Genomic DNA, 13205 nt, shown 5'->3' with positions numbered 1-13205 from the left:
TTATATTCTTTATTTCTACTGTCATGATGTTCTTTTACCAGCTAATTCTGTGAGATACTCCAGCACATGCTTTACCTACAGCAGACAAGTAGTTGCAAGCAGCAATGTTTAGTCAAAAAACACACAAAGTTTATTTTGTGGGGGTTGCTGACATTTGCTACATTATGTTGGGCTGCATTGAAAATAAACAATGCTAGTAATGAGCAATTATATAAAGGGTTCCCTTAGTGCTGAATTTTGTTCTGAATAACCAATTTCTCTTTGTTTTAAAAGCCTGGGATAAAATTTCATTTTGTTTAGTTAATTAAAGTAGAAGTCATTTCTAACTATTGGTTGCTAAACCAGGAATCTCATTTCCCCTTTTCATTAGTGGAGGCATCCCCTAGCTGAGAGGGATTTGACCTCTGAAGTTGTCTAAGAGAAGATCAAAGATAAATCCATGGCATATAGATGAATTGCTCTTTACAATGGTATTTTTGACACTTGAATTAAAATTAGATTTCTCTGTACTACTTTTTTAGCCCAAGATTTCTGTTGCTGGTGCACACTTTGTCTATCCTAGCATCTATTGTTTATTCCTATATAAACAGCTGTCTCTGTTGAAAGGGCTGGTCTGGGTTGTGTGGTGGTGCTTGGTTATTATTTTCCTCTGCTTTACTTGAAATGTTCTGTAAATTGGCATAAAAACAAATGCTCAAGCACCAAACAAAACTTGTGTAGTAGCATGTTTCCCAGCAACATGAACTTTAAAATATTACTTTAACTTTGAGAGTTTTGTAATGTTGTAAATGTTTTCTGATTTTGAAGATGGTACTATTTAAGATTATTTCAGCATAAGTGTCAAAACATCTTGAAAATGGTTCTATTTGATCTGCTAAATTTTAGTTTGAAATATATGGCTAAATTTTAGGATATAAATTCTTATTCAAAAGATCAGAGAATCTGCAGTTTACTGATGCAGGAAAGGATGTGGATTGTGTCTGCTGTAATTCATAACAACTAAAAATAGTTGGTTTTTGTTTAATGGTGAGTAAACTCACTAATGCTGTTGCTTCATACCTGAATTTTAAATTGAGGAACACTAAAACTAGGTTAATATTTGAGGATTGAGTGGAACAGTGCCTACTCTGCAATGTTATCTCCTGCCTAAACTGAATATTTTAAAATGCTAGACAAAGGAATATTTAAAATGCATTAACCTCCTTTTGGTTAAACACACCACTGTAGTGAATGCTTTGTAAGAGTTCTATCAACTGAAACCTTTGGTGTGATGGACCAGAAAAGATCTACAGGAATGACAGTATAAACTAGTGTTTGTAAAGTGTGAATTTCCCATTCATCAGAATTTGCACCACTCACTTGTACAGCAAAATCCTCTCAATTAAAAATAAATACAGAGAATTTACTAATGTGAAAATACGGTCTTCCTATTACTGAAAACTACAACAAGTATTCAGCTCCAGATTTTTGGAAGGTTTATGAGTTTACCAGACTACTATATTGCATTTTCTGTTACTTTTCTGTTACCTTTAAAAGTTTTTTGAAGATGATGGTCTATGAAGGAAAGCAGGTATTGAATTTAAATGTGTCATTTAAAAACTTGTCAGTCTTCAACTAAGGAGGAATTTCTAGGTTTTGAATGCTTTTCAATAGTTTGCTATATACAGTAGCAGAATAATTCTTAATTTATTTGTGAATACATTAATAATGACTTGTAAATTATATGATAACCGGCTATTCAAGGGGGAATGAAAAATAGTAAAAAGACTCACCTTAGATGCTTCAGTTCTTGTCTTATACATACAGGCTTTATAAATGATGAACCAAATGAGACGTTATGTACATTAATTTCACGATTATAAGCCGCACCATTTGGACTAAAATTTTGGTCCGAACCCAAAGTGCAGCTTATAATCAGGTGCGGCTTATATACGGACAAAGAACAAAAAGTTGCTGTTTTAGTTTGGAGGACAGGTGTCTGCTGAGAAAAGCAGGAGTTTCTCTTTGAAATGGAGAATGTAAACCCCCTCCCTCCAAATTATTATAATTTTGAAATCAAGGGGCCTTCAGGCAAAAATATGCGAATTAGGAATAACAGTTCTTTTCCAGGGAAATTAAAAGAGAAATACAGTACTAAAAAGAAACAAACTCCAAACGCTGACAAAATCAGAGTACAACCTGACACCCTGTCAGGCAGGGTGTTGGTAGCAGTTCCATTAAATGGTGGCTACATCCTCCTGCAGCGACAGATGTGATTCAGTTGGAGCAGTGATTCTGTAGAAGGTGCAGTTTCTTTCCGGAGGTCCAGTGGTGATGTGGAGAAATCCGGTTTTCCTCTGGAGTCCAGTGCAGAAAGGGGCTCCCTTAGTGTCCCAAAACCTCTGTTTTATCTTGGTAAGAAATGTTGGGCTGTTCCCCCTGGCTGGAGCAACTTCCAGTGGGATGAAGTAATTTTATCAGTCCCACAGTGGGACTCAATGGGCCATTAGCAGAAAATGACTCACTGGAGAAAGGATGGGTTGTGAAAAGATAAAGAACAATGCCCCACCTAGTTTCAATGGATGGCCCATTAGCAGAATATCTGCCATTGAGATAAGGATCACTGCCCCCACCCTCAACAGATAGTGATAGAACAGATACCTTTTATCACACTCTGTATTGTAACGTGGGGCTTATAATCAGGTGCGGCTTATATATGGACAAAGAATGAAAAGTTGGTGGCACCTGGAAGTGCGGCTTATACTCAGTGTGGCTTATAATTGTGAAATTACTGTAATTTGATGAGCTGCCGGCATTTTGACAGTAGACCCAGTCCCTTTATTTCCTCTTTGTTATTGAACATTCATCAAGGGAAGTCTATGAAGTGCTATCCTACTGATGTACATATAAAGTGATACTCCTGGGATGTGTTTTATTTGACACCATAAATGGACTACCATGGACTTTCCTGTTCTGTTGCAGTTTTCTATTGTTGACTGTGGTAAACTGAAACCATTCTGCTATTCTTGAAATGCTTTTTGTGCTCTCTTGTAATTTCTTTCAATTGCTGTGTGTTTCAACAGGGGAAAGGCTGTAAGAACTATTACTTTTGAGCAGTTTAAGGAAGCTCTTCAAGAACTCTCCAAGAAGCGGTTTAAAGGCAAAAGTGATGAGGAAGCACTTCAAGAAATGTATAAACTAATTGAAGGAAAAGGCCCAGGTTTAACTGGAGTAACGGTATGTTACTGATCTGATGGACAGATTGTTTCTACCTGTCCTTTGTTCTACTGCAGTGTTGTTGTGTTCACCGCTTCCCTCTACAATCCACAAATCCAATTTCTCTGTGAGCCCAAAGGCAACAACTGCTCAGCAGAATGGGAGCAAAAACTTTGCAGCAACTGAGTATTGTGCTACTGTGTGTCCTTGTGTGGCACTGCCATTGCTCCTTCTAGGAATTGGGCTACCACCTCAGAGCACCTCAGGAATATCCTGAGCTCTTGTGTATGCTTAGAACAATGAAATGTGTATGAAGAGTGGTGTATCGAAATCAAAAAGAGTAGAATGACATTACAGCCTCAATAAAATGTTGTAAGGTTTTTTTGAAGTACCAAAAAACAAAGGCATCTTAAAATGCATTTAATTACACCATGTGAATCCCAGAACACTGGAAATCTGGGAATAATTATCATGTGGTCCAGTCTTTGTTTCTTGTTTGTTCCAAGTCTGTCAGAATTATAATGTTCTTTCTTTTTAATTTTATAATACGGGTATTAAGCTTTGTATGTGAAAAGGAAGCTATAAAGCATACTGTACATAAGCTTGGTTGTTCTTTTAGATGCCCAGGCTAGGCAAGATTTTACCCAGTATTTTAGGGGATACTGGAGTGTTTACCATCAGCTTGAATAGTTCTGTCGGTTTAGTTCATCTGCTTAAAATTTGTGATCCTCCTGAATTTTACCTATAAAACTGTGAATGAAAATATAATCTTTTCAGAAACTGGTTCTCTACAAATGATCAGTGTTAATATCAAGTGGCAAGATCTCTTTTGAGTTGTAAAGTAATTCAGCTTTTTACAAGATTTTATTTTAGTACTCTTGTACTCTCATTTAAAACAAGTGGTAATTTTGATACAGACTTTAAAATATGGAACCTTCCTTTTTGTTCTTCACTTATCTCAATAAATTTGAATAACTTCTTCATCTCTTCAGAGATTCTTACTTCAAATTGTGTACATTCTTCTAGGCCTTACTCCTGATTCCATTTTTGGTGTTTCAGCAGGCAGACATTGAAATGATCAGTGTCTGCTAATAAGGGAACAGTCTCTTTCTGTGTGGGGGCCATGGATGAGAGAGCTTTGCAGATGCAAAGTAGTATCATCCAAGTTCTGCAGAGGTATATGACTGTTCCAGCAGCAGGGTGAGAAGAGTGGAGGGGGAATATGAGCCAGCAGTGCGAGGCTTGACTGTTCAATACGTGCCTTTCTAGGGAAAGTTGAAGAACTGAAGAAAAGGGGATCAGACTATCTTCTTCTGCCACCTGGAAATATAAGGATCAGGAGGCAGAGATTAAAATGAGGGAGATTGCAGACTGGGAGCATGTATGTGTGTATGTAAAACCAAATTTCATGTTTGTTTGGTCATGCTAATTTAGTTCCTGGGTAGTAAAAAAGACCCACAAACTTGGCAGTTAAAGACATTGAAATAAATTAATGACTACATGGCCACTCTCCTCCTGCAACCCAGGAGAGCAGATATGAAATATCTATACAAGCTTTTAATGTTTGGTTTAGTTTGGGAAGTCAATATTGTGGAAATTTCAAGTTGTGCTGCTTTTTGTATGGTTAGATAAAGTGCACTAAGCTTTTCTTAAAAGTTCTAGGGTAAGTCAGTCATGCCATGTAGTGTGTGCCCTGCTCTGTAAAATTCTGCTATAGGTCATGTAGATTTGGTTCAGGTTTCAGACAGAAAACTTTGTGTGAGTACTGACACATTACTCTAAACGTATTAGGGAAAGAGTTGAAAGCATGATTAAGTGAAGTTTGTGGATAAGAATACTTCAGCAGCATTAGGGGAATTTTGTGCCTTAGCTTCTTGTGTTCTGTTGGGGAGATAGGCAGCAGGGGCAGTATGTCTGGACTAAATAGCAACCTGGGGAAAGCACTCCTTCACCAGGACAGCTGGAAAGTTTACCTTCACATCAGACAATGAGGATTTTAATGCATGTTGTGATAGAAGATTTTTTAAAATCTTCTTCTGTTTATTTTTTCTTCTTCTTCAGAATGCTGTAGAGTTACAAAAATCCCAACTTGTGGTTGAGAAGGCTCAGCAACCAGACATCTAGACATTGAAACCTAGTGAACTTTGGGCTGCTTTCTAATATTGGAACAGAACATGTAAGGTTTGCTTTGTCACACAGGAAGAAAAACACAGGACAGTGATATGGGTTAATGAAGCCAGCTCACTTGGTAGTGGTCTGTCAAAAGAATATACAATGCAGGTTGTGTAGCTTGGACAGCTTATAAACAGACATATAAATCAAGTCTAGGGCCTTTTATTTGTCTTCATTCCTACAAAGAGCAAAACTTAGGTTCTTTCTTTTCCTTTACCAAGAACTGTGTGCTGTAACAATGCTGGATGCATTTCTGCACCTCCTGGGGAACAGATCCTTGCTTTGGTCATTGGCTGCTGTTAAAATAAAGCCAGTCGAACTTCAGTGTGTATTCATCAGGGTCCTTGACATAGAAATGCAGGACAAATTCAAGTGCAATGAATCTCAGATGATTCCATTCAAACCTTCTGCTCACAAGGGGCGAACTTAAAGCCAGGTCAGGTTGTTCAGGGCTCAATCCAGTCATATTCACGGAGAGGAGTATGGGTGACCATGCAGTACAGCAGCAACAGCATTTTAAAAGCAGGATAATGGGTGCTGAGGGAGATGTTGGTGTGGGCGAGATCATATTCTCACCAAAATATACCTGTTAGGGAAAGAGCAAGGAAGAATGCAGCACACAGAGTGTGGTAAATGAGACAAAACAGTTGTTGCAACAGAAGTGCAAAGAGGCCTAGGAATTCCACTTCAGACTATGTGGATCTGCTTGAAGATTATACAGTGGTAGTCTGAAAAAGCTGCAGGACATACTGTCCAGCACATGGATATCCATTAAGATGCAGAAGAAGTCTGCAGAGCTGCCATTAGCACATCAGAGTCCTTGGCTCTGTTAAGAGGAAGTCCTGTATCCTGTTACTTGCTTCAGAGAGCTCTTGTGTCTTCCTGGAGGTCAGGGTGGTGGTGGCCACTCTTGTGGGACATGTGCTGTGGTCAGGGTCCTGAGATTCCAGATGGTGGGAGAAGATGAAGAGGACGCTGACGTGGTATTTGTGGAAAACCCAAGCTACACAAGGTGAGGAAGGAGTGACAGCTGGAGACCAAGTGGACAGAGACTATTGAGATAGGGAGGGCTGAAAACTTGTGGCTTCTGGCAACAAAAAGTCACAGATCTGCTCCACCTGCAGTTCTTCAGTTTCAGAATACGTGTAGTATCCCAAGCACTGGTGAGGATCAACAAGACCCATCAGAGTCCCTGAGCCTGAATTTAATGTTCTCACAAAAGGGGGAAAATGAATGGTAGTGTTGACCAGCTCTCTCTCACACTGTGGAGACAGACAGGCTCTTTTAAGGATCCTTGTTTGAATGAGAGCTGGCCACAGATTTGTAGTTATATCAGGCCTCAGCATGAGCTGGGTGTTAGTGAAAATCTGGAAAGGAGGTGAGTGAACAGTCACAAAAGATTCTACCATCCTGAATATTTGATGTGCTATTACACTTCCCTGTTCTGTAATGGGTGACACTATAGCAACAGTGCTGCACCACCATGAGTCTGGAATAATGAGTACCAGTCACAGAAAATTACTAGTGAGTCTTCTCATGGATGATCAAGGCATGTATTTTCTGATCTCATCAGATGTCTCAGGAGTTTTATTGCTTGGTGAGTGCCAGGATCTGTGAATGTTGCAGATGCACAGCCAAGATTTGTCCAGCCTCCTTTTCTTCCTCTTCCTTGTACTCAGAGTACTGCTCTGGAGGTAACCTGGAGCATATAAAGGGAATTACAGAGGTTTAGGGGTGAGGCTGAAGGGTATGGAGCTCAGATCTTGCCTTGCCAATCCTGGGAGGAGGAAGGATTGGGTATCAGTGGACTGATGGGGCTTTGGCTTCTAGGACCAGAGAAATGAGGGCTACTCTGCAAGGATGGAATAAGTTTAACAAAGTGGAACAAGTGTATCTTTACAAACTAGGCTTTCTGATCTGCTGGGGAGACTATTAGACTGGGTATGGAAGGTTACCATAACCTGAAGATTGAAAGATCATAAGGGGCAAGCCTGACATGGGAGGTTCTTTGCCTTCTGTAAATGCAGCAGGATATGGAGTCCGTCTCTAACACCTGCATACAAAAGCATGTAGTATGGGGAAGGCAGGGCAAGTCATCTGCAGAGATGTGATTCTGTGGGATTGTGCAGGTGTTTTGACTGGAGTACTGCACTGGATGAATAGACACTTTTATAGAAATACAGGAAAAAAATGAGGAAGAGGGATTGTAGTCTATGTAAAGGCTTATGTTGACAGCATCTAGTTTTGGAACCAGTCTCATTAAAGACTAGTTGTAACATTAAACTGAAGAAGGATTCAGTAACACCCTCACTAAAACAAACAAACAAACAAAAAAAAAACCCAAACAAAAAAACCCAAACCAAACAACTTTGTAATGTATTTCCCTTTCTGTTCTGTTTTGTCTTCACCACCAACAAGAATGAAAAACTCCTTCTCAGATAAATGTTGGCACACTCTTTTTGGAAGGTCATATTAATCAGGCTGCTAGATCTCATCACTTGGGACCATGTAGTGACTTGGACTGTTGAAATGCTGGAGAACTGGAGTTAAGGGTCTAATCGTAGAGAGGAGGAAAGGAAGGGGTGTCTTGTAGGTGCCAGATGGGCAACTCCTGATCTACCCTTATGGCTGGACATTACATCGTCTTCTCTTGATGGAGCTAGACCTGGATCAGGCAGATTTAACAGGTTAATGTGAATTTTTTGCTGGAAGTGATGTCACATATAAGGCACCTTTTTGATGTCTTTTGCTCTAGCTCTGGCTGGACTCCTAGTTAGGAAAAAGGTTTAGGTACTGTGCATAGAACTGGAATTTGCAGTGCTGTATTATCTTAGTGGCGATACTGGGAACCACTCCACTGAAAGTCCTCACCAGGATTAGTTAAAATGGTGTTACTTTCTGGGATTGTTGAAGTGGAGGTAGTTATCGTTTTCGTTTGTGTGGGTGTGTTTGTGCATGTCCTAAACTGAAGGAACATGAATGATATCCATGGTTTTTTTTAAGCTTGACCTTTGTTTCTGACTTTCTGCAGAGTTTTAATGCATGTGCATGTATTCCCATGAACTTAAAAGCAAAGTAAATACAATTTCGGTAGGGAGTTCTGGTATACACACACCCCCCCCCACCCAAAAAACAAGAAGGCAGACTTTCCCTTTGATTTTTTTTTTCCATGTTACAATCAGGTTTTTTTTCTCATTTTTACAAAGGTTGTGGATATTACCAACAGATCAATAATTTTCAAAACCTTGCTGAGACTATGAATGTTGGTACTGATTCTGCAGGCTCCCAAAAGATTTTAATTGCATAAAGAAATCTAAATCTCCATGGCAACTTTTTCTAGGAAGGTGTGCTATTAGGTAGTGAAGTTTTATGGTTGAAGGAGCAGATGTAGGAAAGCATTGAGTTTCAGGGAGGAAAGCTGACTGCATCTGACAGTGGGGCCAGGAGAAGTGTGGCTAAGGTGTTGTACCCTTCTGGTGAGGAGTAACAAGAGCACCTCCCGCACTGCCTGTCACCCTTGTTTTTGGCAGCGCCAGCACTCCCAGCACTGATTGCTGAAAAGACACAGCCAGTCCCTCAGGCAGGCAGGGAATGTTTCTGTGCAAATGGGCATTTGTAATTCAGGAAAGAGAAGCAAGCAGAAAGCCCTAGTGCAGGGTTTTGCATCATTAAGTTTCTGCCTAAACTGTGGAGCAGCTTTAAATCAAACCTGAATCTTTGTTGGTGATGGCAAGAGGTGGAAAATACCTTGAGGCAAAGTTGTTTCAGTGGAGCCAAGAGTTCATTGCGAAAGCGAGGGCACTCAGGGTGTGTGTTTGGAGCGTGTGATGTTCCTGAAGTCCAGCAGGTTTTCTGGGTGCTTTTTCCTGCCAGGAATGGGTTCTGGAGAGCCTTTGGGGATGGTGCCATGCTGTGTGCAGAGGTGCCCAGCGCAGAGCTGCCGCGAGCTTTGCCAGGGCTGTGGTGCTTCACGAGTGAGCCCTGTGCAGCTGCAGCAGTGTGGTGCTGCACTGCCCTGCTCGTGGAGGCCTTTGCCCTGTGCCAGGTGCAGAGCTTTTGTGGCATTTGCTCGGGTTTTGAGCCGTAGGCTTTGTAGAAGGGATGGTAACGTGTGCTGACAGCAGGTGAGGAGCGCCACTTTGGCAGCACTGAATGGTCTTTCCTCTTCTTTGCCTCAACTTTGTTCTGGAAGGGAAAGTCCTGAAAGTGTGAGAAGTCTTCCAGTCTCACACTGTTAGCTTGTTTGCATGATTGTGCTACCAGGTTCACATGATGCTTCTAGCCTTTTGGTACAGAAGTTGATTTTGTGGGGTCTTTTGAGTCCATAAAATTCGTCGTTTTCCTGCTGCAAAGAAGCCAAGGCAGCACAGCTGCAGAGCTCTCAGTGGATATATTTTTCTTCAGCAAACTGCTATGTACTTCTCTTCTACCATAGACAAAGTACATGTTCTTGATTTCTGTGCTCTCACTTCCTTTGTACTGTAACTCATTTCAGTTTCCTAAGGGCTGATAATAAATTTCTGGAACTAATTCAAATTGTCAAAAATAATTAAATGGATTGTGTTGCTTCCTCTCTAAGCTGCTCCTTGATTTATTAGTTGTCTTGAGGCAGCAGGCAAAATCTGTGTAAGTTTGCCGAGTTATCTTTCTCAAGAAAGGGCAGTGGAGGAATGTGGCATTTGTTAAGGTTTCCGGAGTTTAAAGACTACTGCTTTCACTTCCTGTCTTTGGTATGAGGGCTGTTTCAGACAGACAGAAGTTGGCCTATTAGTAATATGGAATTTGGATGAGATGTTGGATTGTTTTGTTTTATTTACTTACCTACACTGTGGTCAAACACTAGAATAAGTTGCCCATGGAGGCTGTGGAACTTTGGAGGTGTTCAGGACTTGACTGGAGAAGTTTCTGTGTAAACCTATTTGAGCCTTGCTGTGAGTAGGGCTTTATGCTAGATAAAGACTAATATTCAAAGGTTCTTTCCAACTTAAATTGTTCTGTGATTTAGTAATTTTAAGTTTTGGTAATCCTCAGGGACAGAGAATCCCCCACTCTTTCCAGGCTTGACCAACCACAGTGGTGAAAAATTCTCATGTGTCTAGTTGGAATTTCATATTTTCCAAATCATGCCCATTATTGTTTACTTCTGAACTGTCTCTGTTTCTAATATAACTACTGTTGAGGACAGGAATAAGATTTGTTTCTCCCTTTTTTATTCTGAATCTTGATAAATACATTCCCGTCATCTTTTCCATGCTTAAACCCCTTGCTGTCTTAGCAGCACTTCTTTGTAGACACTGACACAAAGCGAGGAAAAATACTGAATCGCTATGAAAAAATACACAAAAAAATGAATAAATTCAGTTTGGAACACTGAATTATTATGTTTGATTCTGTTGTGCTAAGTAAAACTTTCTTCCTAAGAGAAAGTTTTTTAACAGTAAAAAATAAAAAATTGAAGTTCGTAGGCATCCTCTGTGATATGCAAACTTTGTGGCTAAATGTATGCGCAAATAAGAGATGGAAAATGAAGGACTCTGTGGTCCCACAGAAGAAAAAAGGGAGGAGGTTTGCCCAAAGGAATTTATTGCCTTTAGAATAATGTAACTAGAGAGATTATATAATTTACTCTAGATAGTAACCAGTTCAAGCAGAATTACTATATGACAAGGAAGAATCATTTTTTTGTGATTCATAAAGAAGGGAAACTAGTAACTTGCTAATGTGCAAACTGTTCTCATCCAGCCCTTTATGCTCTTCACTATATTTCTTCCTCTATTTTTCTTCTCCTAAGAAGTATGGTCACCTTTCTCCCCCCACCTCTCACTTTTTATTTGCCCTCCCATACCCTTGTGTAATTAATAATGAGCAGATGGGTTGTAGAGAATTGGTTTTGCCTTTTGCTCAATATCCAGTTTAGTCTGCATACTTGGTTTTGTTGTTCAGAAATAGAAAAAAAACATTTTGATAGAAACAGTTGGTTGCACATTCAGTTCATAAAGACTGTTCACTGAAAATAAATCATCAACCCACAGAAGAATTTTTATGGATAAACTTTTCATGTTAAGACACTGAAAGTAATGGTACAGCTAATCCTAGAAATCATATCCAGGTACATGAAGGACAAGAAAGTCATCAGGAGTGATCAGCATGGCTTGACTGACCTGTCAAGTTCTACAATTAAATGTCTGCCCGAATAGATAGGGGAAGAAGAAAGCAGTACAGCATCTACCTGGGCTTCGTTAAGGCCTTTGATGTGGTCTCTTACAAGAGTCTCACAACCCCTCAAGCTATTACTGTAGAAACTGGATAGGCAGACACTGAAGTGGATTGAAAACAGGATGAATGGTTGGGCCCTGAGGGTGGTGATGAACAGAGCAAAGTCTAGTTGGAGGCTGGAAAACAGTGGTTTTCTCTATGGAAGGGGATCCATACTGAGTTGAGTCCTGTTTAAAATCTTCATTAATCATCTTCATGTAGGGTGTGGTATACTCTCAATGAGTTTGCTGATGACATAGAGCTGGGAGGAGTGGCTGATAGATGGGATGGTTGCCATCCAGAGGAACCTGGCAGGCTGGAGGTCTGGGCTGACAGGAACTTCAGCAAGCTCAGCAAGCACTGCAAAGTCCTGCAACTGGTGAGGAAGGGCCCCACACACCAGTACATTCAGGGGGCCATGCAGACAGAAAGGAGATTGGTTGAAATGGACCTGGAAGTGCTCACAGACACAGAGCTGAACAGGAACCAGAGAGGTGTTCTTGCTGCATGGAATGTCACTGGTGTCTCAGCTGCATCAGAAGTATTGCCCAGCAAACAGGGTGTTCCTTCCCCTCTGCTCAGCACTGGTGAAGTCTCATCTGATATCTTACATTCAACTCTAGGCTCCCCAGGAGCCTAAACTACTGGATAAACTACTGGAGAGGGTCCAGAAAAGGACCTTAAAGATGATGGAGGGACTGGAGCATCTCTCCTATGAGGGAAGGCTGAGGGAGCTGGCACTGTGTAACCTGGAGAAGAGAAGGCTCAAGGGTGAATTCCATCCATGTATATAAATACCTGAAGGGAGAGTGCAAAGATGATGGAGCAAGGCTTTTTTCAGTAGTGCTCAGTCACAGGATTTTTTCTATGATTCTGTGATATATAGTACCTCTAGTTGCTTCTGGTTGAGGAGCCCAGGATGGATATGAAGTTGTATATTCTACACTGTATTTACAAAGACTTTTTTGAATAAAAGCATCTTTGCACAACCTTAAAAATGTTAACACAACCTTAAAAAGAGAGAAGTATTTTCTTTTTAATGTATATATGTTCATCATAAGAGTGATGGAAAAGAAGAAGAAAATGGAGAAATGAGGTGTGCTGCATAGCCTTGTAGTGGGATCTCATATCTGATCTTTTATACAGATAGTTCAGGGAGTGAGAGCTTAACATACAAGGAATTAACATTGCTTGGATTTTGTATTGCTGGAAACAAGTTGGAAACAAAATTTCCCATTTCACAGAAATTTTGCCAACAGCAAATCAACAGAATTGCAGTTGTAATAGTTTGTCACATGTGGGAAGGGGTACCTCAGTGACTTGACACGCAACTGAGAAAAAGGCTGGAGTTCTTAATGAAAAACAATTTGGAGGAAAAAAAATGTTTGCCTTACAGCTACTGCCTTTAATGTTCATTTCACATGAACATTAAATGTGATGCAGGAAACCTTCTCATCCATCTTGGGCTGAAAAACCACCAGATGTGGGATCACCGTTGTTCTCGTTCTGGATTTGTGCTGTTCCTTGTGCTGGGGTTTTAGATTTTGATTGTTTCAAAACAAATATGATCAAAAAGATCATAT

At 40.3% G+C, this 13205-nt stretch overlaps 1 protein-coding gene across 2 annotated transcripts in view; it reads left to right on the top strand.

Annotated features, from left to right (window-relative positions):
• LOC116993075 (tubulin polymerization promoting protein) overlaps nt 1-13205 on the top strand; it is a 65947-nt gene that overhangs the window by 42306 nt on the left and 10436 nt on the right. For both annotated transcript variants that reach the window (XM_033053350.2, XM_033053358.2), the window contains exon 3: nt 3063-3216. In XM_033053350.2, the coding sequence (XP_032909241.1) occupies nt 3063-3216 (154 nt within the window). The remainder of the gene's footprint in view (nt 1-3062; nt 3217-13205) is intronic.

Source organism: Catharus ustulatus, chromosome 1, assembly GCF_009819885.2.
Source record: "Catharus ustulatus isolate bCatUst1 chromosome 1, bCatUst1.pri.v2, whole genome shotgun sequence".
Taxonomy (NCBI): Eukaryota; Metazoa; Chordata; class Aves; order Passeriformes; family Turdidae; genus Catharus; species Catharus ustulatus.
The sequence above is the reverse complement of the archived record's forward strand: the minus strand, read 5'-3'. Positions and strand labels throughout refer to the sequence as shown.